This window comes from Ambystoma mexicanum, chromosome 6q, assembly GCF_040938575.1.
Source record: "Ambystoma mexicanum isolate Mex_15411 chromosome 6q, UKY_AmexF1_1, whole genome shotgun sequence".
Classification (NCBI taxonomy): Eukaryota; Metazoa; Chordata; class Amphibia; order Caudata; family Ambystomatidae; genus Ambystoma; species Ambystoma mexicanum.
In genome coordinates, this window is record NC_090937.1 from 1164374277 (window position 1) to 1164400495 (window position 26219).

A 26219-nucleotide genomic window follows, 5' to 3' on the forward strand; every position below is an offset into this window, starting at 1 on the left:
TCGACTGACACAGGCAGTAGCAGTATAGTCATCAGGTCTACTGAAACTACACCAGTCAGGAACCCTTCGCCTGGCGATGATCAACCCACCTTCAATGCACTGCTGAAGAAGGCAGCAGCGCATTTCGAAATCGAAACTGGAGACGTCACCCCAGACACCGATTTTGTGGAGAGGATTATCAAAGAAAAACCCCCCAATAGCCAGGTTATACCTATCCTCGCCTCAGTTAAGAGACGTATTACACCTTCTCTTTCCACTCCTGCATTGGTGAGAGGGGTAAATCCGAGGATTGAGAAACTGTTCTCTCCCTCTCAATCAGACCCATTATATATTAAGGGTCACTCAATCCAGGACTCCCTGGTCGTGACCAACACCAGAAAAAGGGCAGGAGTCCCACTATCTACTAGCGAGGCACCCCCAGATAAAGAGGGGAAGAAGCTGTATGCCCTAGCCAAGAGAATCACCACCTCTGCAGCATTCTCTACCAGAATCGCCAAAAATAATACCTTGTTGGCAAGCTACGCCGATGCTCAATGGGCTAAGCTCAGACAGGACAATCGAAGAAGCTCCCGAACCCCTAAGGACTTGTTTACTGGCTACAGTTAACGAGGGCTCTCTGGTCAATCAAAGCATCGTCAAGAATACCCTCGATGCAGCAGAGACGGCTGGCCGCACTTTGGTACAAGGAATTTTACTGAAGCGTCACGTCTGGCTTCGCAATTCCGGATTTAAGGCGGAAACACAAGCATCCCTTATTAATAAACCCATAGAGGAATCCAACCTCTTAGGGAGAGCAGTGGATGACGCGCTGGAGAACGCGAAAAAAGAATTTGATACTATAAAGACCTTAGACCAAATTTCTAAACCCCCTAATAGGCGAGGATTTGGTAATGAGCGCTTTTTTCGTGGACAACGCCAGCAACAAAACCAACAACAGTACTCTGCCAGCAACTACCAGAGTAATAGCGGCCAGTACAATTGGAGGGGTCAACGTCGTGGCAAGGGAAGAGGCCGGGGTTCCACCCCCAGAGGCTCCCAAGCCAACAACACCACCAAGTGACGCGAAGATTTGCGTCCCCTCCCATGCAACGCCGGTCGGGGGCCGGTTAACATCCTTTCTTCCAGCATGGGAGGGAATAACATCAGACCGCGGGGTACTTTCCACCGTAGCCCGCGGCTACTGTATAGAGTTCAACAGTTCCCCAACATACAGACCCCCGAAGGGACGCCGCATGACACCAGAACACCTCGCCATCCTTCTCCAAGAAGTGGACCAACTGCTGGAAAAAGGAGCCATAGAGGTTGTGCCTCTATCTCAGGTAATGGAAGGTATTTATTCAGTGTACTTCCTTGTACCCAAAAAGGATCTAACCATGCGCCCTGTATTAGATCTGCGCCCAGCGAACAAGTTTGTCAAACCTCAGAAGTTTCTTATGGTGACCTTACAGGAAGTGATCCCACTGCTATCACAGGGAGATTACATGACAACACTGGACATGAAAGATGCACACTTTCATATTTTAATGTTGCCAGCGCACAGAAAATACCTCAGGTTCATGATAGAGGGCAAACACTACCAGTTCAGAGTGCTACCCTTCGGCATAGCATCTGCACCAAGGGTATTCACGAAGGTACTGGCAGTGGCAGCGGCACACCTGCGCAGGTTATCCATCCCAGTGTATACCCTTACCTCGACGACTGGCTCATAACAGGGGATTCTTACGAGACATGCTTCTCAAACACCCAACCTTTTGTTCCAACTGGGCTTCTCCATCAACGAGAAGAAGTCCAGCTTAGACCCCAGCCAAGTCAAACAATTCCTAGGGGCTCTAATTCGAACAAGGGACGGCCTCGTCTTCCCCTCCAACGAGAGGGTCCAAAACATGCTGTTTCAGATCCCCCAATATGTGGCAGGTTGAGAGGTGACGGTGCGCAAAGCGATGCGTTTGCTAGGTATGATGGCGTTGTGTATTTATTTGGTACCTCACGCGCGCCTGTGCATGCGCCCAATGCAAGGGTGGCTCAACAGCCAGTGGTGTCAGGCCAGCGGACAATGGGACGATCTAGTGGTGGTCTAGCAGGCCTTGGTTCTCTCGCTACGGTGGTGGACAAAGGAAAACCTGATAATAGGGAAACCCTTTGCCACACCCGCGGTGGAGGCCACTCTAACCACGGACGCATCCCTCACAGGATGGGGGGGCTCACCTATCCCATCAAACTGCTCACGGAGTCTGGACTCCGAACGTAGCACCCAAGCACATAAACCTACTGGAGCTACTGGCGGTGTTCAAAGCACTAAAAGCCTTCCAGGAACACCTACAAGGGAAGACAGTGATGGTCCTTACAGACAGCACCACAGCCATGTACTACATCAACGAGCAGGGGGGAACCCACTCTCCAGGACTGTCCAAGCTGTCAAAGAAAATATGGAAGTGGGCTCTCAAACACAACATGTTCCTACTGTCACAACACGTACCAGGGGAACTCAATCTGCTAGCAGACGAACTCAGCAGAGACTTCCCCCTGCCCGAAGAGTACGAATGGCAATTGCACGAAGACATCGTCTTAGACGTCTTCACGCAATGGGGATTCCCGGAAATAGACCTGTTCGCAACACTGGAGAACTCACAATGCCAAAGTTACGCCTCCAGGTACCCCCAAAATCAGTCCAAGGGGAATGGTCTGTCGATTCAATGGTCAGGGAAATTTGTTTACGCCTTTCCCCCGACTCCCCTTCTCAACAAGGTGGTGCACAAGATGCACCAGGAGCAGGTTACCATGATACTAGTGGCCCCAATGTGGGCCCGGCAGCCATGGTTCGCTCACTTGATGGAGATGTCCCTGTCTCCCCCAGTGAGACTTCCCTGTCCTTACAACATGCTGTCACAGGACAAGGGCAGGACACTGCATCCATGCCCTCAGACCATGAACTTAGCAGCCTGGCTCCTGAGATCATAGAGTTTGGACATCTACAACTCCCGCAGAGATGTATGGACATCCTCAGGGAAGCCTGAAAACCTAATACTCGCCACTGCTATTCTAGCAAGTGGAAAAGATTTGTCATCTGGTGTAGAGGTAAGAGCATCAACCCGGTTGACTGCTCTCCCACGAACATTGTTCTGTACCTGACCCATTTACTGGATTCAGGTCTAGTGTTCAATTCCATTAAAGTCCACCTAGCGGCACTTTCTGCATACACCACTTCCCAACTTAGTGTCGTGGTGGAAGATACCAGTTATCAAAGCCTTCATGGAGGGGGTTAAGAGAATACACCCTCCGATAGCTAACCCAGCTCCCGGATGGGACTTGAATGTGGTACTGTCTAGACTCATGGGCCCTCCCTTTGAACCCATGCACAAAGCAACTCTTAAGGACCTCACTCTTAAGACTGCTTTCCTAATAGCTATCACCTCCATTAGGAGAGTAAGTGAACTACAGGCTCTTTCTGTTCTAGACCCCTTCGTAACAGTTCACAAAGATAAGGTGGTTCTACGCGCACACCCAAGGTTTGCACCAAAATTCATCTCGAAGTTTCATGTAAACTAGTCAATAGAACTACCAACGTTCTTTCAAAACCCTTCCAGCTTGGGAGAAAAAAGTCTGCATACACTAGATGTACGCAGAGCTGCCATGTTCTACATGGAAAGAACTAGACCACTGAGAAAGACTAATCAGTTCTGTGTCTCGGTGGCAGCAGGAAGAGAAGGAGATGCAGTCTCAAAGTCCACTATATCTAGATGGATTGTTCAATGCATCACTCTCTGTTACACTCTTGCTAAGAGAGAACTACCCTTCAAGCCAAGAGCACATTCCACTCGAGGCACTGGGGCTTCCATAGCGTTCATTGCAAATGTTCCCCTTAGGTCCATCTGCAAAGCGGCTACCTGGAGTTCTGTGCACACCTTTACAAAACACTACTGTCTAGATGCACACTCTAGATCTGACTCCTAGGTGGGACAGGCAGTATTAAGACATCTTTGCTCTACTGTTCCTTCTCATAACCCACCGCCAACTCCGGGTACTGCTCGCTAGTCTATGCACAGCATGTGATTCTAAGCAGATTAACAAACATCAGAAAACAATGCATTACTTACCGTAAAAGCATTTCTGATGGTTGTATCTGCTTAGATTCACATGCGCCCACCCTTCCTCCCCGCTCGAATGGAAGGAACATAGACATCTTCTACATCTCTCTCTCTTTTCTGTACTCACTCACGTATAGAAGGCTCCCTCAGGGCAGAAAAAATACAAACAGAGGGACCTCGACGCGTGAGGGATTGTGGGTACAAAGCACGTCACTATAGGGATAGTGTTAGACACGCCTTATCGACGTCCCCTTTTCGACTACGAAAAACAAAATGCAATACTCCGCAGTGACCACTGGATGTCGGACCTATGCACAGCATGTGAATCTAAGCAGATACAACCATCAGAAATGCTTTTACGGTAAGTAATGCGTTGTCATATAACTCTTGTACAAACTTGTAGGGTAATCATTATCCGGTTGTCAATGTATCCTGTATCTACTTGGAATGTGTAACTGTAACCTGTAAGCTTAAAGTATTCTTGCACACGCACCCGGATACCTTCGGGTCTGGCGCGCACTACAAATAAATAAATAAACAAACAAACAAGAGGATTTAAAGGTTATAAAGTAATGGGAAAGGGAATTAGTCCTTCAGATCCCCACAGGGAAGGTGATGAAAAGAGACAAAAGAGCTAGTTTCATAGCTTGGAAAAGAAGGTCTGACAGAAAGGAGCAGGAACCGGTCCACCAAATTCAGCATGACACAGGCAGTAGACAACTATGGAATGGTCAACTGTGTCAATAAACCCCAGATAAGTCAAGCACGGTCATTGCCACTTAAGCATTCCCATTGATTGCAATGGTCTTCAGGATCTGTTCAGTGCCTGTAAGTGGATGGAAGCCATCCTGGCCTGTATGTAAAAACTGAGCAGCCTATATGTAGCTTTAATGTGGAACCTTCTCCCGCTTTCCAATTAGTTTAGTACAGCTGAGAGGGCTATGTAGCAGTCAGTGCTTAATTCCTTCTGTTGCCCGCCGGTATGTATCTTGAAGTTCATTTTATAATCGTGGCACTCATTAAGATTTCATGTTTTTGTTCAAAGCCAACATCTTGGGCTGCTTACTGCCAGCCTTCTATACTTCTAAAAAGGCATGTGCCATGAATGTAAATTAACCTCACTCGCCACCTTTGACCAGTCGGTGTTCTCCCTCCCACCTAGGCTGCTTCATGGGTTTGCCAGTGTGTGTGGTGATGGCATTTGCATCACCATCAATGCTGGGCAGTGGTAGCGATGAACAGGTAGCTTTGCCTGGGCAACTTGCATTCGCCTACCCTTTTTAAATGCAGGCTGTGAAGGTCAGGCCGCCTGCATGTACGCTTGGTGGCGCATGTGTGCTGCCGCAGATGCTGCCCATCCAGCTCTTTTCTGGGCTTTCAATTGTGTCGGATGCGGGTCAGGACCATGGGCCAGCCCGGCTTGTAACACAGCCCACTCTGCACGCCTGTGTGAGCTCAGCAGGGCACACTTGGCATGATAATACAACAATAATGAGCACTATTCTGATGTTTTTGTGATCATGGAAATGGCCTTCTTGGGGATCAATTAGAATGGATCATTGCTTGTTGATTCTGGCTTCTAAGGTAATCCATGAGCTGGGCAGAGCTTTCTCCCTACTAGGCTTCCTTCTACATTACATTTCCCTAACCACACAGCATTTCATGCATATGCAGTGATCCATAGCCAGCACCATTATTTCTGTAGTCCCCAGTGTAGTCAAGTGTTTTTTTTTTTTAACCAGGATCCAGACCTATGTCAGCACTAAACTCCCCCCTAACACCAATGGACTCCCAGGGTCTTAAGCTAATACAGGACTAATAGGCCCACAGTTGCTTTGTGCATCATTGGTTGAGTCTAAACGTGCAGGACCAACTAGGTGGAGCCACATAGTACAGAAGATTTTTCACTTCTACGGATGAAACCACATTTCCATGTACTTCCCTTGGAACCCATCAATGATAACCCACTGCCCCACAGGTTCGAGCAACATGTCCGAGTGCCACCTATGAATCGCTTGGTACAGCAGCGCCTCTCAATAGTCTAGAATGGGTCCCATACACTCTAGATTTGTCTCAATTGAAGTCGAATGCAGGCTCTAACACAACTGCGGGAGGAGGCAGAACCTGCTATGATTCCTTATGGGAATTGAGGGCAAACATGCACACCCTTTAGGGAGACCATTTCGGTAAGGTATTGTATAGCATTATACATCACTGTATTTCAGAAAAATGTACATGTGTAGCTCCTGTTTCATATGTAAAATAGTACTCATGCTGGGATATGCCTTGAACCTCTGTATTAGACCGTTCTTTTACTTGATATAGCTTGGCATGCAGAATATTGAATGTGTTCTATTTGGAGAACCGCAAACCATTTGTTCTGACATCATGGGTCCCTTAGTTAGCATTTTTCCTTTTGTGATAAGTACAACTTTCAAAGTCTTGAGAACATAACAGTCCCAGAAGGATGGTGGTCCAACCTTTTACTAGGCGTATACATCATGGACACGAACCAAAATAATCCCAAAAACTATCTTAATGCAGTATTGCAGAATTTGCAATAAGAAAGGTAGCTCTTACTAAATTATTCATGCGACGAGACATTTGATCTTGCATGCAAGCATGCACACATGTAATGGAGGCAAATAATGGAAAGGAAAATTAGCTCAAGTTAGAAGAATATAGTGCGTTGCCAAAATGAGTTGAATTGTGCATTAGATATTACTGTATGTCATAAACTATTATATTGTTGGTGGTCTTGCATTGTGCGATGCTTTGTAATTGGTCACCTCTGATAGCTAGCAACCTGCCAATTGTTTTGGGGTTCCTCTGACCCTGAAATCGCTGCCCTGATTGAACTTCATGAGATAGGTTTGGACTGGATGGTTTTTAGTTGGGAGGTTCCCAACCGCGGTTGCATATTTTTGACTAACAACAAGTCCAACATTTGGTAAATCGAGGATCCGTTTCTCGGGAGGAGGGCATCTTGAGAGTGAATGCCCCGTGTGATGAGGTTGTTGCATTGTTCTATGCACCTCTTCACAATCATTTCTCCAAAACATTTCTTTGAGGTAAAAATGGGTGAGACGTGCATTTAAAAATGCACTGTTTTAAGAAAGGTCTCCAACCACACATGACCATAGTTTCTTCCAATGCATTTTATGCTGGATTTACTGAACAGAAAGGTTTTTTCAATTCATAATTTGCTTTATATGTACTTGTGAAAGTTTACCACATGAGCTAAGCACCCCGTACCTCCAACACCCAATAGATCTCGAGACTGTGGGGGACACACTGAATACAATCGCTCCAGGAAGTGGCAGCATTGGTGTTGGGGGGGGTGGTGGCAGTGGGTTAGGTCACTGGTTGAAGTGGATACCTGCCTCCTATGATAAATATGGGGATTCACTAATCTAGACAGTGGTTCACAGTCGAGATGTGAGCAGTGCTTGAGATTACTTTGAACGTAGGGGTGGAGGTGCCATGTAGATGTGGCCTCAGCTACTTTAATATTCTGCGTAGCTATCATAGCGAGGAGCTTTGAACAACGGCTATCACTGGTGATGGGAGTCTAATGGTGGTGAGTGATTTGTGTGAGCAAATATGCAGTGCTCACAAGACTGTCGTGCATTTGGTAACAAGCAGTGGCAGTGAACTAGATATGAGTCCCGAGTTCACCATCAGTAACACTGTCCCCATTTCTGAGAACCAGTTGCAAAATGGTCTCATTAAGGATGACTCCATAGGCAATTCAGGATGGCCCTTCTGCTAGTGTCAGAGGAAACTGGTGTGTTCCAAGCCACCTCTGGCAATTGAAAGTCCTTCAAACAGTCCTTTTTTTATTGATGCGGAGGGACAGATTGGTGGGATATAGTGCTCCAAGAAAAGGCAGCTTGGTGAGGCAACCAATGCAACGTGATTGCCTCTTTTTGCTCAACCAATACAAGGAATGATCAAGCACAGTTTGTAGGCCTGTGGTCCCGCACCTATCATCATAATGATACAAGGGTATTTCGGCTTCACCTTCTAGTGAGCTATTAGAGCCCATTAACACCAACTAACTGATAATTACAATTTATAACCACAAGCAAGATCATTGACTTTCAATGCACATCAGACTCCTTAGGATTCAACATCATTTATTTACGTCTTTGGAGCCCATCCGTACCTCTGCTGCCATCCCAGCCACCTTGCAGGACCGTCGACCGCTACATATAGGTGAAGCCCTATGCAGCCGCAATGCCCAGACACTGCTATCATCCTCTGTGTGCCCCCAGCTCGGAGCTGCTACGCTACTTATCAGCGATGCTGATGCACAGCTGTTCATCCACAAGAACCACATGTGCTGACCCTAAGATGGCTGCCGCGATGGATTTCGATTGCTGTGAGCGTTGCTGAGCAACGTGACGCCGGAAGCTCCTGATTGTCTCCAGCATCCCTTATTCCTGCTACAGCAGCGCTGGAAGGCGTGAACCGGCCATTTGTATTGAAGGCCAGGTATTTGAGGCCGTGCGCCTGTCTTAGTCTGTCGTGGTCGCCCGGAGCCCAGGGGGCCAGTTACTTTGGCCTGATCAACGTCCAGAATACTCCTCAGGGTAAGAAGCTTCACAGACCCATCCAAGCTAGCAACGTACTTTCATCCATCTCTGATTTCTTATCGAGACCTTATCGCACTCCACTGCCGTGCCTTTTCTGTATGCCACTTTTCGCACCAGTCCATTCTGTTTGTTGCAGCTCGACCCTGTCGCCATCCCGCTACCTCTTACCAGCGCGACCGTAGGCATCACCTAAAAGTTAGCGTGCGCACTCCAGCTCCCCCTCAGCTTGTAGCACAATCATCCCTGAACCACACTGTTGTTTAACATGTATACCCACTGCTTTATAGGCACTGTTGTTATTACGAATGCCTTTTGTCTAAATCACATGCCCACTGCTTTACAGGCACTGTTGTTATTACGAATGCCTTTTAACAATGTTCTCTATCGCCTGATAACAATTTGCGCTTAACATTTCTCGCTTGCAACCTGTCCCTCCGCATGTGCTGATCCAATTGCACCTTTTATAGTGACAAACGCCTCTCACTTTACCTGTTACAGCCAATCAGCATTGCCATTCATCGCTTATACTGTGTCGGCCACTATTTCAGTTATGACTTGTTATTGTTATTGCGTGTTATCATAACTGCCACACAGGTACTCTGCCAACCTACCTTAGTCTGCATCCTCCTTCTCTCTTCTATACCTTGCAGAAAGTATAAATGTATGCACACTGACCTGCATCCATCATGTTGTCCAATGTCACACGCACACCCCCAAGCAATCGCCTTACCTCTCCCAATTGACACTCCACCATAACCATAGTGACCGCCCTCCATCATGCCTCTAATCACTAACCACATGAGCTCTTCCGGCGTAGTGTTACCACATCATCATCACACCTCTAAGCACCCCTCCCCGTTCATCATGTTCACACATATGACCTCATACAGGCCCCGATGCCCTCACAGCGCCCACATCATTGTCTCGCCCACTCAACTTGGCCATCATACGTACTAGAAGTACTAGACTTAAGACCTGCACTCGACCTCTGCAATTTACCTGCCATCCTATACTCGCAGCGTCCAGGAATCTCAGATTATGCACCTGCTCCTCCCCCAGACACACTTCACACTCCACTTGCCTCTCTGCTGGATTCACTGCCATCCTCTCCACGGGAGATTTCTGCATCCAAAAGCGCACACACCACCTTCGCTCTCCTCACCAACTCACCAACAACCATGCCCCCAAACAGAACAAACTCCACATCTCAAATGTGCCCTACCCAACATCCGTTCCCTTCCTGCCCATGCTCTGGAAATAAATGATCTCCTATTCAGCCACAACCTCGACCAACTTGCCGTCACTGAAACTTGGCTACATGAAGCATCCTGCCCTGCCGTTGCATTAGCTCTTCCACAAGGTTACACCATCCTCAGACAAGATAGACCATCTCGTCCAGGAGATGGCGTAGCCCTTATCTCTAAGGAAGCCCTATACCTTAGACTGAACAGCCGCCCATGGAAGGGCAACTCGGATATTTTATCTGCCAAACTTTCCTTGTCCCCGAACAGCACCATCAACATCCACATTTTATACCGGCCCAAGGCCTCCCATCAGACTTTCAGGGACACCTCATCCACGTACTTAGCGACAACATCAAAAGTTCCACTAAAACTCTACTTCTTGGCAACTTAAATTTAGGGTTTAATGACCCAAAAGACAAAGCTGCCGCCACCCTTGCCAAAGAACTGAAGGACTTAGGCTTCATACAAAAAGCCACAAGCCCTACCCACTCTAAAGGCCGCACCCTGGACTGGGTTGCAGACCACAACTGCTCCTCCACCATCACATCCAATACTGCTTATTCTTGAACTGACCACAAATGTATCCAGTTCACAATACTCTTAACCTCAATCACTAAAACTCTTACCTATGCCCCTCCAGCGCAGGTGAGAAGTTGGAAAAAACTCAACAAGGCCAACCTCTGTCCATACTTGGATGTCCATCACCCCCTTCTCCAATGGCCCCAACATATTAGCAGACCTATACAAGGAAACCCTCAACAAAGCTATCAATTTCATAGCCCCACTCGAATGCAAAAAAGGAAAAAAGTCACTACACTCCAACTCTTGGTTCACTGAGGAACTACAGGCCCTATGCGCCAGTAAACGAAAGGCTCTCAACAACTGGCAAGCCAATCCAAGCGACCTCACCAAGAATAGCGTTAACCAGATCTCTTCCAAATATAAAGACGCCATCACCAAAGTCAAATCCAATTCCTTCAATGCTCGTATCACTAATGCAAACTCCCAACCTATGGAAATCTTTGCCATCTTCAAAAAACTCCTCTCTCCCCCTACTAGCCCAGACAAGATCATCAAAGATGAGGCCTGGTGTGAAAGTATACAATCTGCCATGCTGAGCAAAATTGACCTACAAAAAAAGGGATCACTACAAAGCCCTACCTCACCAACACATGCCTTCTCAAACAGTTACCACTCTATCAAACCCTCTTATTCCCCTATTCTCTTTCCGAGATATCACTGAAACAGAAGTCATTAATCTCCTCAAGCACCTTAAACCCTCCTCTGCCTGCCAAAAGTCATCAAGCACTGTCCGATTCCCTCACCCCTCTCCTGACAGCCATCATTAATTCCTCCTTTAAAACAGGAATCATCCCTGCAAGCCTCAAAGAAGCATGGGTATGCCCCCTCCTAAAAAAAAAAAAATAACTACCCCAGACCCTGCAGAGCCTAAAACTACCGGGCCATAACTACCGCCCCTCTCCTCCTCAAAATTTTGGATAAAGCGGCCTACAGCCAGATTCAACACTTCCGAAGACAATTCTATTCTAGGGGAAAAGACAATCTGGCTTCCGCAAAGGGCACGGCACGGAAACAGCCCAGTAGATTTAAAAAACCAAATCACACAAGTCATGGACAAAGGCAAACCAGCACCACTTCTACTCTTAGACCTCTTGGCTGCCTTCGATCTTGGACATCATAAGACACTCACCTCACACCTCCCCCACAAAGCCAAATTCTCTAAAGAAGCAGCTTCATGGATCACCGCCTTCCTCGAGGGCAGAGCAATGAAGGTATTCTCGAATATAGCTAGTGCAGCCCCCACTACCATCCTCTGTGGAGTCCCTCAGGGTTCATGCACTGCCCCTACATTGTACAACTTGATCACGCAGCCCCTCTTCAACTAGCTTGATGCTCTAGGCATTGCGTATACAAGTTATGCTGACGACACTCCAGTACTCCTACCACTCACCGGGTCCTATAACCAAGATGCGAAGGCACTTCATTTTATCTATGCCACTATCGAGGCATGGATGGTGGCCAATGGCCTATGCCTCAATGGAGACAAGACCGAGATCCTTATTCTTGACCAAAAAGCTACGCTCGCCAAACTAGACAACCTCTACTCCAATTTCAACATTGAGAACTCTATGATCCCCGTGTCCTCCTTAGTGAAGACCTTAGGGGTGTACATAGACGCTGCTCTATCAATGACTAGGCAGGTTAGCGCTATTGCCTCAGCCTCTGCCCATACCACCAAGCTCATTAACGCTATAAAACCTTACCTCTCCAAACCGAACTGTCTGTCTATAGCTAGAGCAACAATCGGGGCTAAATTAGATTACTGTAACGCCCTCCTAGCTGGAACTTCTGCTAAAAATCTAAACCGACTCCAAATCGCTCAAAACAATGCTCTAAGAGTAGCATTAAGTATTCCTAAAAGGGACCAACTGGACATCACAACTGAATGCACCCCACTTCATTTTTCCTTACAATCTCCCAATATAACCCTCCACTTGGGCCACCGATTGCCATCTAGGATCTTTCCTACTGTTCCCACATCACCTCCTCCCAGCAAAACACATCTCCTGAATCAGCAATCAACCATTACCGATACCCCCGACCTTCGTTGCCAAATTTAATCACCTCATTCCTTTCACCCACCATTCAACAGCTCACAATCCCTTTTTGATTGGACGTTTCCTTCTACGCAGGTACACCCCCACATGCCCTATACCAAGCATACACAATCCCTTTATCTTCCATCCATATTCACTATTGTAGCCTCCAACCAAGAGACCTTAACCACTGTACAATTTTTCGGGCCTCACCTGTCACCTTGTCCTCCTCATCAAACCTCTTTGTGACTTACTGAAGCTCTACCCTTGTGATACCTTTGCGATCCACCTCAGAGCAATCTCCTATTCCCTCGAGCGAACTGTAGTTGCACATTACTTATCATTCAACAAGACATTGGTGAATTTAATTAAATAGAATTCCTTCCACCCCATCTCATACCAGACCTCAATAAAGCTCCAATGTCTGATTTACCTCATGTATTACCTAATCCACCACTATTGCATACCCACTATAACCCTGCTAAGAAGAGGAGCCGAGCAGCTCAGGATTTGCCAGTGCCATACCTGGCCTAAGCTCCAATCTCTCTTGCCTACTCCCCTATCTTGTTGGATAAGCAGTGCGTTGCATACTATTTAAACTCTTACAAAGGAGGATTCTTTCTGGAAACACCCAAATCGCTCTCAACACATTCTCAGTGCTAAGAAGATGCTCTGACCTGATACCTCCAAACCCGTCTCTGGCTCGCTGAGCAAAACCTTCCTTCTGAGTACACATGAATCTTGCAACCTTCTTTCAGTATTGTTTAAAACCCATTGGCTCCCATTCCTTGGCTGAATGAATCACGGAGGATCACTTTACCTTAAGTGAAGGCCACTCCTCCAAAGAGTAGTAATTCTGTAAGACACGTCCTCAAACCTCCAATTGACATACACTCTGCCCTCTTCTCTTCCCACTTCTCTGGCTAAGACCAATCCCCTCGCAAATGCATCTGATTTTACCTCAATTTCCACTTCCGTTTTAGTGTAGTTCTAGTACTTTCCCTACATGCACACTATTGAATCTGCAATCTTTCGTCAACATAATCCGAAACTCATGGTTGAATCTCGGAACATCAACTAGATCTTCTTTTGCTGATGGAGACATTGCTTTAAGAAGACTGCTCCCCTACAATCAGAGAAGCTATCCCATCTGGGTACAAAATCTGTTTAAAGCCAGGGTAGATCGGTCATGGGTGATTGCTGCTGTTTTCAAAAACTTATTTTCTGTCACATCCTTTCCAGCTCTTTCTGCCCCCCCCAAATCAATCCTCTCCCCATCTGTTTCTAGTGCTCTACTCCTCGTTTACAGATGCCCTGAGTTCACAGCAAAATTTGAAGATGACTTAGCTGACATCTTAAGAGGTTCACTATCGGGACATCCGCATTTCTGTATCCTGAAAAATTACACTATGTTTGGAATTACCATCCAATAGGCTTACTTGAAGCCCAGTTATGACTTTGAGGGATTAGACTTGCACCTGCAGGGCAGAAGACCCACATGTTCAGCTGTCCATTCACTGATACTTGTAGCCCCTCCCCCACCCCAATCTAGTTACGGCTTTACATAAGCTCAGAGTAACTTGGAGTGATCACTTAGCTATCTACTTCTCCCTCATCCTTCCATTATCCACGTCTTCCCTACCCACAGACTGGAGCTCAAAATACAGGAATTGAAAGACTAAAAGGCTATTAACCGTCATGAAGGCTGATCCTATCTCTCCTCACCCTCTACCAATTCCTCCATAATGGCTAACACTCTGACAGGAACACAGGCCTTATTTAACTCCCTAGAGTCCACTTCCCCTTTGAAGGGTGGAAATCCTTTGCAATATCTACACAACTACACTGGTTCTCAGACAAACCCAAAATACTAGCAGAAGTCTGATCCTTCATTCATTTTGTCATTTGTACAGTGCCTTTCACCATAATTATGGTCCCAACGCACGCTGTTGGTTGAACGCTCTTGGAGGGCCTGGAGTCCAAATATTTGGGACAATTGGGAGGTGCAATTATGCATGTGGGCATTTCAGCCATTAAAGGTATGTGAGGGTGGCCAAGACCCTGCTAGTCACCCATTTCTGAATGGAGTGTGGATGAGCGCAGCTGAGGTATACTCTGAAGTAAAGGAAAGTAAAGGATTGTATTTAAAAAGAGTTATGTGGGAAGGTACAGTTTGTCATAATAATGGAGCTGCCTTTAACAATGAAAATGCAGAGGTGCTGTGCAATAGTGTATGTGATTGCCGGGTGTTTGGATCGAGCCTGTGCCTTCCGCTAAGTTGCGAAGGTGTGGTGTGTGACGGGAGAACATGGGTTAGCTGTAAAAACAACAATGTTTACATCCTGGGTTCCATCTATGTACAAGCAGCAGTGCTACATTTCACAGACTATCCAATGCTAAATGAATACATAATACTCACCCACACATTCAGAACAACAAACACCAGCTCTATTTAGGTGTATGTCTTAGTCGGACATCCCAGGATCAAATCTGGAAAGCAAAGAAATTACATTTCAGAAAAACATCCAGGAAAACCTTTTGCTGGCCATAATGACCATCCTTTATACCGCTGTACACACGATATGCTTAATGAAAAATAATACTGAAGCCGGGAAAAAATATATTGCATATTGTACTCAATATAAAGAACGTCAATATGATAGTTTTGTTTTTCTTCTGGATTCAGTATTCTGTTTAAGCATAGTGTTTGTAGCATGATTTATGTAACAATGGTCCTAATGAGCACTGATACTTACCTGTATTTTGCTGAATCCACAAATAGAAAAGCCATCAAAGGAATAAGGATAAACGGGACGTTCCAAGGCACAGGAGTGGTTTTTGCTGTAAAATCAGACTAAATCATGTTTTGTTTAGTGAGAAATCCTAATGCTGTCAATCCACAGAGATAAATGTTTAAAATAGTTTTGACCCCATCACCCCCCTTTCCATTAATATCCCTCCCCACAGGAATTTTGCAATGCTCTAGCCGCTCACCTTTACTGTAAATTACACTGCATACATTAGGTAGAGCAATACTTGGCTCAACTGTGCCCCCACCTCCTGCTTCCCCATCCAACAAGACCTTCCTTGCTTTCTCTCCCTTATCCCAAGAGGAATCCCAATTGCTGGCAGCACAAAGTTCTCAAGCAGGTTCGCCTTCAAACCCTTGTTCACCAGCATTCTTTAAAACGCTCCTCGAGGCCCCACCCATTGCTGAAGCAACAAGACCTGTCATCAGTGCATCATTCCGCTCAGGAACAGTGCCTCTGGAATTTAAGGAGGCATACTACAAACATTTACTAAAGTAGCCTATTATAGACTAAGCCTAATAACTACAGTACTATCCCCAGCTGCAGGTTATTAGTGGAACAAGGCAGGCTACACTCCGCTAAAGAACCTCACTCCTAGACCATGCTGAAGTGGCACTTGAAAGAGAAATGGTTGTGGTTGTCTAAGAATTTGATATATTGGTACTATTCAACTAGACTTTGTTGTATTCAAGATGGAGGGTTGGTGCCTTGATAAAGTCCCAGGAAGATGAAACACAGTGCACGTGCACCATTAGGCTTGTGTCTACATTTTTAAATGTAGGGCATCAGGGTACGTCTGAATTGAGTCTGCCATACAGGTATTGCTTACACATCTGAGTGCATATTGGTACATGTTACCATTACTTCCATATCATAGCATTTTCAGGTTGAACTTGCATTTATTTGTGTACATGTATGGTTCATTAACCAAGCGCGGAACGCCAGGGAAGATGCATTGTGTAATTTTCTTTTTTTTACTGCGGTGTGAATTGCCGCATCACCCAGGCACTTGCAGCAGGGTTTCTTGATTAATATACTCCCAATAAACATTTTGTATAGTTGAGCTTGAAATTTCACCACTATTTGACTCTCAATGCTGCAATTTGATGTTTGTATCCTCCTTGATATTGTGCTGCATTTGTTCTGGTGTACCACAACATTCTAAAACATTGCTTATTTAACCTCAGCATTCTATAGAAAGAAAGAAAATATATAATCGGGTTCCTTATTAGCAGGCCTCGATTCACCTTTCCAATCTGTATCGGCGATATATGCCTGTTAGCGAGGTGCCTTGATGTACCTTAAATCCCCTCCTCTTTATCATCTACCTTCCCCCACTTCCGCCTTTATCAGATCTCTTAAACTTTCAGTATGCAGCTGGGCTGATACAAAATGAATTCTGAAAATATCAAACATACCCTACTTGAGATCAGCATATCCGACTGCATTTTAAACATCTACTGGATGACCTAAACAACTTGCTTCTGGACCCTGATAAAACTGGCACTCTCCTGCCCAAACTCAACTCAAAGGCACTAACTATTTCGGCCTCTCCTTATCCCCTGCACAAGTCAAATGTCTGAGCTTCACAATGGACAGGGGCCCCGCATCGGGTCCACAAATCACTATTGTAGTCAAACAAGCTTTCAAACGCTTTAAGCCTTAAGAAGAATCTTTCCTTTCATTGCTTTTCACCAGAAATATGCAGCAGTCTTTGCAGTAGTCCCGTCCGGAATCGACTGTGCAAACAGTCTATACCTAGGCTCCAGAAGGTCCAAAACACAGTGACCGTCTGACTGCCGCTTTACAGATCAAGAACATATCTTGGCTCCCCGGACTACATTGCTTTTCATTAGGTCGAATAATCGCTTTTAAAACTATCTGTAATACATTTAAAACTATACACAGAACTGTACCCACATTCCTACAAGAGAAAGTACAACAACCCACACCTTCTAGTATATATGGATCTTCCTCCATTTTTACGCTTGTTTTTCCAACCTACTCAAAAATAAATTGGGCCGAAGTTCTTTTCCATTGTAGTTCACACCTGGCCCTGCCACCCCCACCAAAGCTTTGGAACACCTCCCATATAAAATCAAATTTACCCCATCATATGCAGGATTGAGAAAAGCCATCAAAATGTGGCTCTTGATCTGATGATAATTTGGTCTGGCATAACCGGGCAGGCAGTGAATACTTTTGGATGACAATTATATTTGGTTTCTATAGACCTCCTCCTTGGAAGCAAAAGGTGCAGTTCAAAGCGAGTGACGTTGCACAAAAAATATGATTTAAAGACATGATGTGCATTGTTAATGATAGCTGCCAGCCAGGCAATGCTGTGGTTATGGTGTTGTCCAGCTGCATTGTACCACAATCCCATGTAAGGGTGAGTGACGCTACAGTTAGTGTCTTTGAGGTGTCAGTGTGAAGTCGGAAGGGAGGACCAGGACAACTAACTAGAAACTGTGAACCCTGAATCTGTGCCATGGCGTAGTGTCATATGAAATATCATCACGTTTCCATCACTTAGCCTAACATCACTTAACACAGCATAATAAGGCATACAAGCTGGAGAATGTTTTGCATAGATGTAAGCAGAACATTGTGACCAAATATTTCCAAAGCGGAAAAAGTCTGGTAGCAATAACTACTTCAAAATCATTCTACCCCCCATCCTAACTGGCAACACACCTCAACACCAAACTACAGCACCAAAACAACACAGGTTAAACAATGCAACATACACCACCCCAAAGACACAGGTCTACACTAAATATCCACAAACCTCGCACTAATCAACCACAGGCCACAACACAACTCACCACACTGATTTAACACCACTCGAGCAGACACCAGAGACAAAAACACATTAGCAAACATCAAAACACATTGAACACTGTTCCAGAAAACCCATAAAATATCTCTAATGTACACTCTGCAGGGATCACTGTTTTCCGGAAATGCAGACCTCAACATAGCAACAAAACAACCATACCCTGCTCCTAAATTGGTTCCCTACCCCACCTATTGCCAATCTTCACGGTCCAAGAATCCATGAATATTGCAGAATCAGTGGTGTACAAGACTCTATATCATGGCATAGCAAAGAGTTTAATTTATTTTCTTGTGTGGTAGTACTCCGGAAGGCCCCAACAAGTTTGGGGACTGACCTCAATAAGGGAGGAAATTAATGTTGATTCAGCTGCAGTCGGGCCACTCTGCTAAAATTTCAGGTGTACTGACTGGCTGGTGGGACTATGCAGCTGCCTGTCAAATCAGTTGAGATGGGTAGTTAAGGGCCATCTCTTACAATAACCTAGTCCATGTGATTTTTGAATTAAGGGGAAGGTAAGCCTGCTGGGATCCATTGATAATGAAACCTACAATCATGTACCACCATGCGTTTTGTCTGAATTTATGGCAAAGGGCCTGTCTGACATCAATCCAAGATGGCCACCATTAAAGATACTAATTTAATTTCGTTTTTGAGCTGTAACTGCTTTTAGGGTGGTTCTATGAAAAAGTGATAAGTAGGTTTTTTTTGTTAAACATGATCAAAGAAATAGAAAAGTTAATATAAGGATTTTTTAATGATCTTTTAGTGTTTTTTGAGATATAGCCTTGTAAATTATTGCTACTTCATTGCAAACCTTGGACTGTATGCTCACTAAATCAGAACGTTTTAAATAATTTGCAACTTTCGTTGAAATATACTATTTATTACATCTACAACCGCTATTTCTGTTTGAACAGAGAAATTAAATTGAGATTTTACAGGTCATCTTCTGAGTCTCAGTTAATTTTTGTCATCTACAAAATCATTGTTCTCCCACCCGAATTGTGATGGCTCTGGGAGATCGGGTGTTCATCAGTGCGTCACCACTCCATCACCTGGAAATTCATTCTTAAGATGTAGGGTATTAGAGAGGATCTTGTTGGTGGCAGAGTTTCACTTTGAATCTTTTTTTTTTTTTGTGAACATCCACCAATGCAGTTGACGAATGTACGAAATCTTTGTTCCTGGCGAATAGACTTGACAAATGAATTGTTCGTTCTATCAATCATTTATCTTCCTTCTTAAATTCTTCTAGCCATCCAAGTCTTCCTAAAGCTTCAAGGATTTCTTTTTCTGAAGATAGCTTTCCTTCCTTCGTAAAGCACCCGGTAACATCACACCCTGAAAGAGCATGAAGGCCTATTAGTAACCGGCAAGGGACATTGAGCTTGTTACAAGCACGCTCATTGGCCCTGGCCCGGGCCTTACCTTGCTGAGGAGGTCCTGAATCCTCTGCTTCACCGCCGTGGCTGTGGAGTTCCTTCCATGACTGGTTGGCATGGAAAGGGAGAAGGGACTACATGTAGTCCCTTCTCCTGATCCACGGCGATCATTTTATTTTTTTTCTCAAGACGAGAAACAGTTGCAGCACTGTTTCTCGACTCGAGAAACATTGCAATGAGTACCCCGGTACGACATGCCAGGGTACTAATGGCAATATGCCCTTCGGAGGGCTTGTAACTATGGCCCCAGGGGCATTACCCAACCGGTAATGGCCACCCTCCTCGGGTCATATTGCCTATGTAATGCCTGCACTTTTATAGGCCCTAAGCAGGAGCCCACACATTTAAGATCTATAAATCTTCTTTGTGACTTGCATGCTGTCAGATGGGTAAAACAGTGAAAACCACAGTGAAAGGACAAAAATATCGGTATCGGGTGAAAAAATGTGGATTGTAGTAGCATGACGGGATACAAAATATCAATACAATACTATAAAATATTACACAAGTCACAGTGATATTAAATTGCTTGGGCATGGTCACACACTTTGGTTCAGAAGTGAAGCCAGGATTTGAACATGCTCTGCAATTTAGGCACATGACCACACACCTTCTGAGCTCTTCTTAATGCAAATATTCATGTTTCAGCTTGCGAGGTCCACAATAATAGTGTCTTATAATTTGAAGTTAAAAAAATACACGTCGCAGAGAAAAGTAACCCGATAGAAACAGGTTTAGCCAAAATAAAACATTGTTGCTTTATTTTCCATATGCTAACCATAAAACTAATAATCCCAGAATTAAAAATATTGTGAGCCTGAACAAGCTTCTGTTTTATTTCACAGCACTTTCATTGTGTAATAAGAATAAGGTTATTTAGAGTGATTTCTTTTTACAGATGTGCAGCTTGCTGTTGTGTATGATATTAAGAACATTTAACTATCCACATAAATGAAAACCCGTTCTTTCCATTTAAAGTGAGTCTGCATCCTAGACAAAAACTAATAATCAAAAGGGTTGTTTAGTCTGTTGCTCACTTGACTTGTCTTTGAAGCAGACACACATTTGGTAGGTAACTGGAACAGTGTGGGGCCTTTCATTTAGAAATCTCTCACCAAAGGGCCAGTTGTCTAAACATTTACACATTAGAAGAACACTGCGGATGATAAATAAAAGACATGTTACAAAAGTAAATGTGTGGCCGTTGGTGAGGTGCTTGTCATGCAGCCCCAGATGCTCTTTATCATCTCCATTTTGCCCTACTTGGGACCACTCTGAAGGTGCCCAGGTTTTTCAGCAACTGCCCAGAATTTCAGGAGGGCTCTATAGCCCAATCGTGTTGTGCCTGTCATCCAGTAGAAGCCACACAGCCTTTTATCCACCACTCCTGATCATCACTGGGTTTCTTTATGCCATAAAAGTGTGGCGTTGGGGCTTTCAAAGACTGAGCAATACTAACATCAGCAAATGAGAGATTATTTAAGGGTGGTCATCAGGTGTCTTGAGGCATGGGTGGATTGCAATTACTAGACATTGTATTTAATATCTTCTATGAATGTTGCCCATGGTTCTGCAATTTCTTGCCTGGAAAAGGCTAACCAACTTTTTCTCTGCTTTCAGACTCGGCCACTAACTCCTGTGTACACTATGGCTCCCAATATCCAGAGAATTCCAGCTGCCAGTTTCTATGGTACCAGTTACCTTCCATTTGCATCTCCGGCCACTATCGCCGCACTCCACAAGAACGCCGCAGCTGCAGCTGCTTATGGAGGATATGCAAGCTATATACCTCAGGCCTTCCCAGCAGCGACCTTCCAAGTGCCAATCCATGATTTCTACCAAACATACTAGGACTGACCACACAATAGTGGGGAAACACTGAAGGAACACTTTACTATTTATGAAGAATGAACCTAAAATAATTTTTGGACTTGGATAACTTTGATATAAAAAAAAAAACCTAAAGTGAAGAATATTCTTGTGTATTATGATGACCCATGTTGTCCACAGCAATCTAACCTGTTGAAATATTCTCAGGTTAGTATATGCCTGCACCAGTCCATCACGCCACGATGTGCATTTATTGGGTTTCATGTTTTTCTTCCCTACAGATTTATATTCACTGGTTTGGTTGCTTAGTTTTTTAAAGAAAAACATTATATTTCAACATATTTTGTGGTATGAAGTCTATTTTGTAGTAACTTCTGCACTCCAGAGATTTATATTTTGTAGTGCCTTCATAATATATAGACTATAAATATATATATTAAAAAAGCACATTTGAGCAGCTAGGGGAACTCAAGCATATATTTTAAAGAATGTAGTTAATATTTAAAAAAGAAATAATCCCCTCCATGGAAAATAAATTTTCTTGGAAGGTACCTTATTTATGAAGTTATACTGGAAAATCTGATTGATTTGGTAACAGATGAAAAAGGGAGGCACTCTAACTGTACTACTGATTCTCATCGCCCCCCTCCCATGTTTGAGTGCCCGCGGCACTCATTAAACAACCGTGCCAAGCACAGCATAATGAATTGCATTGAGTTATGGATTTTTTCTTTAACCAAAACACCCAAACTCTTCCTGCGTACTGTTTCCTTTACTGAACTGGATGGATAACAATGAAGAGGTTATCCTTTCCTTCTGAGTTGTGCTCCAGTAGCACTGGTGCATGCCTAATATGTATCGTTCCCCCTTGGTTGCATAGGAGGCTCTGCTGAACTCTTGGCTGCTACCGTTCCAACATGTTATCAAGGGAGCAGGCGAGAGAGCGGTTGCATCAACATGTGCCAATTGTGTAGTGGTCCCACCCGAAGGTCTTCTGCAGAGATTTGCAGGCTGTCTTTCGCTCAGCTCTGTGGTGCAATGACACTCCATGTGTGTTGCTTGGTCTCTCCTCCTGAAAGCCAGAATGGGCAACTATAGCTTTTCATGTGATTCCTAAATAATATGGCAGAACGCAAAATTTCAAAGGTGCACTACAAAAATATCTCTTGGCATTTCAAAAAGTGTTGCTACTTTCTGCAGGCAATTTCTAGAGATGGGTGACCAGGTCAAGGAGGAGGTATACCCAATGAGCATACACTGGCTGTTCATGCGGAGAGATGTTGCGCACACATCATTCCCTTTTATTTATCACGCTACCCCTTTTCTCACTAGATGCATGCATCACAATGAGTCCTAAGGACAATAGAACAATAATAGCCCCTCCCCCCCTTTTTACCTTGTGCAGTGCCATGCTATGACGACCTAGTAACTGGGAAGCATACGTTGGCCTAGTTCCCCTGCACCTACTACAGGTAGCATTCTCTGCTCTAACCCTTCCATGATAGAGGATGGAATCTGGACCCTTTCCCTGTGTCCGACACTAGCAACGATCACCAAAACATTAAATCAAAGCATTTGTAGGATTTCATTTTTTGCACCACAATGCAATCCTATTGGTGCTTTGGGTGCATGCATGCAAAACTAAAATTTGTTGGTGGCAAAGCGAGATTGCGCCGTTCTCAACTTTGACCAGTTCAGAGCCCCCTTTTGATTGTACTATGGTAGCCATTGCACACTTATGACTTCTTGATCATCGATCAGTGGAATGTTTTTTGTGTGTGCGTTATGAATAATTTTTATATTCTATTTTGTGACCCATTATCTCACACAAGGAGTTCTGTGCCTTATTTACCTCATTCAGGTATGCCTATTAGGACCAAATACACGTTTTACTCCGTCCCTTCTGTACTTGTCTAATATGAGCTCCTGCGTTAATGTGAGTAACAGGTTTCCTGTGCTTTTAAAAGAAAAACAAAATGGCTTCTGTCTGGGCTTCAGAATTGGATTGCATGCAAGATTAGGTTTTTTAATTTATTTTTTAATAAAACCCCTTCTCTGAGACTTGGGAAATGAGCATAAATGCGCACTGAAGTAATGCTCCGTTTACCGCCATATGGCACAATGGACGTGACTTCAAAGCATTTTAAGCACATATATGCAGTATGACAGATTTTTAAAGAAACAAAGCATGCCCGTCCAACATTCCCATAGCACCCCATAATGGGGGCTTAAAGCTATAGGCCACATAGTGTTTTTCTCTTGCATTATTATGGCATACGCCCATAAACAGTATGGCATAGTCCCGTAAGGAAATGTATGAATTAAGGATGGTGCCTTGGTGTTCTTCATCTTCCAGTGTAATTCTTATTTTTCATGTTAATGCTCTTTTATTTTATTCTTTTGAAGTGTAAGTTGTAGTGACAGAGAATGCATGTCGATGGGGCAACAGCCAGTCAAGCTCTTGTCAGCAGGAGATATGCAAAACTTGCTCATTAGTTTTTCTCATCATGTTTCTTGCAAAATTTCTGAGTTAGTAGTAGAGGGGGTACGTGGGTAGCATTATGTGTGTGTAACAGACATGTTAAGTTTGTACATATAATATCGTTTAATATACATTTTTAAAGTCTTATGTTGCTGCGTTTTATGGTGTCTGGTTTGCCACCGAATAGAACCATTTTATTTCAATGTTATTATAAAGTTTGTCATATTAGGAAGTAAATATTTTATTGCAGTGTTTTGTGGCCTGTTTCAAGGCTGTGTTTTTTAGTGCATCAAATGTAAAACACAATTGAGTTTTGAAAAAATGCAGTGCCGCCTTCTCACGTTTCAGACCATTTAACTTTCCCTATGAAAAGCCGGCTACATCGTTGTGTGTCTACCAGTCCCCACATACTGCATGCCACATTTCTTCAGCAGTGTGCTGGGTGCCCAGAAATAACTCTTACATGCATAGGATGTGCAACGTAAATGATTCATGGAAAATGGGATGGCTCTGTTGCTTGATACACTGTGCAACGTGCATTCGCACAATGACATTTTCTGTTCACAATCACAGTTAGTAGCAAAGAAATAAAGCATCTAACCTTCACTAGTGGAAATGCACAACCTACAATACTTTGAAACATCCCAAATTTCTATTTTAGTCAAAATCTATGGGCTCAAACTGGTTTTCTTCTATTTATTTTGGAAAAAATAAACACTTTTACAGTTTTGATACAAGGCTGGTTTGGTGACATCCCAGAGTTGTACCCCTTTTTTTTAATGCTGTTTGCTGAAAGCTGTAGTCTATATGCATTCTCTACTTTACATCCTACAGAAACCTTCAGTTGAATACAGCAAACTCATTTCAATATAGCAGTTAAATATAGGATATATATTGCAATACAGCAGTTGAATATAGCCTCTATATTGCAATATAACAGTTAAATATAATGTCTATAGTGCAATATAGCAGGTGACTATAGCATCTATATTGCAACACAGCAGTTGAATATAGCATATCTATTGCAATACAACAGTTGAATATAGCATCTATTGAATATAGCTGCAACATTGGAAGAGTGTTTATAGAGGAAGTCCAACATGCCAAACCTAACACAACGAAGCTTTTGTTGTTTTTTCTAGATAAAAAGCATTGTAGTGTTTTCAAGTAAGGTACATACAACCCAGACAAATTTGTTTTTCATAGCGATTCTATGGCGTTCTTGGCAATTATGAACTAAGTCACCAGTGTAAAGGTATTGGGATGGACCTCAAAGACATCTGTCTTATATACAGAATACTGAATGCCTAGTATCCTTCAAACCTTCATTTTTCTATGTATGTCTTCTTACAGACCAAAGTAAATCAGTTTTTACCATCTGAGGCTAAGGCAGTTAAATACTGCATTCTAAATCTAAAAAAGACATTGAAACTATGAATGCGCACTGCATTCTTTCAGGGCTACCAGACCAGTTTTTTAATATCATTATCATGTTGATATTCTTTAAAAGAACAACAAAAATTGGAATTGTGGAGTGATTAACATCTTGACTGTGTTTTACACATTTTGGTATTATGTATGCTAAACAGATGCCCTGACAGTGTAGGAGGCACGTTGATCTTGCTGATCAACGGCACAGCGTGGTTGTCGGTGCTCTCACCGGTCCACCTTGAATGGCGGCTTTGCCCATGATATTTGCAACAGATTTCTTTCAGGGCCAGCTTATGGGTTGAAAGCCTGCCAGGTCTTTGGGAATAGCCCCGCTTGTGGGGGGTTTAATAAATATTTCAGAACCATTTCATTTACACTACTGAGTCAAGTTTCTTAACCTGAAATGTGAGTTTTGTAGAATGTTTTAAGAACAAAATATGCAAAGTAACGAAAAAAAGGCTTTTTGTGTGCCTTATTTTCTGAAGTGCTTGAATGTGTTACCTTTTACTACTTCTGTTCTTCTGTTCTTTGTATGTTAGAAAGTGTCTACATTTATTTAGAGCTTTCTCAGTTTATATTCTATTCCTAGGATTAAATAAATAAAGCTTACTTTAAAAAGGACCATGCTACCTTGTACTGGCTATTATTACTCCCAAGATGAATGAAGACCTGTCTGTGAATGGTGTATGATTTTAGAAACCTATCTAAACATTCTAATTAAAATGGCATTTCCGTAATAGACAAGTGAAGTGCGTTTCGTTAACCACAACCTTCCAAAAAACGTACATTGAGCAATGGAAAGGATAACTTTTTAATGGCATATCATTTGTTTCCAAA

General features: G+C 43.8%; 1 protein-coding gene across 4 annotated transcripts in view; it reads left to right on the top strand.

Annotated features, from left to right (window-relative positions):
* Positions 1–26003, top strand: part of RBM47 (RNA binding motif protein 47) — a 734836-nt gene extending 708833 nt beyond the window's left edge. For all 4 annotated transcript variants that reach the window (XM_069631765.1, XM_069631766.1, XM_069631764.1 and 1 more), the window contains one exon: positions 21260–26003. In XM_069631765.1, coding sequence (XP_069487866.1) covers positions 21260–21490 — 231 coding nt within the window. In that variant the 3' untranslated portion in view covers positions 21491–26003. The remainder of the gene's footprint in view (positions 1–21259) is intronic.
* The last annotated feature ends 216 nt before the right edge of the window (positions 26004–26219 follow it).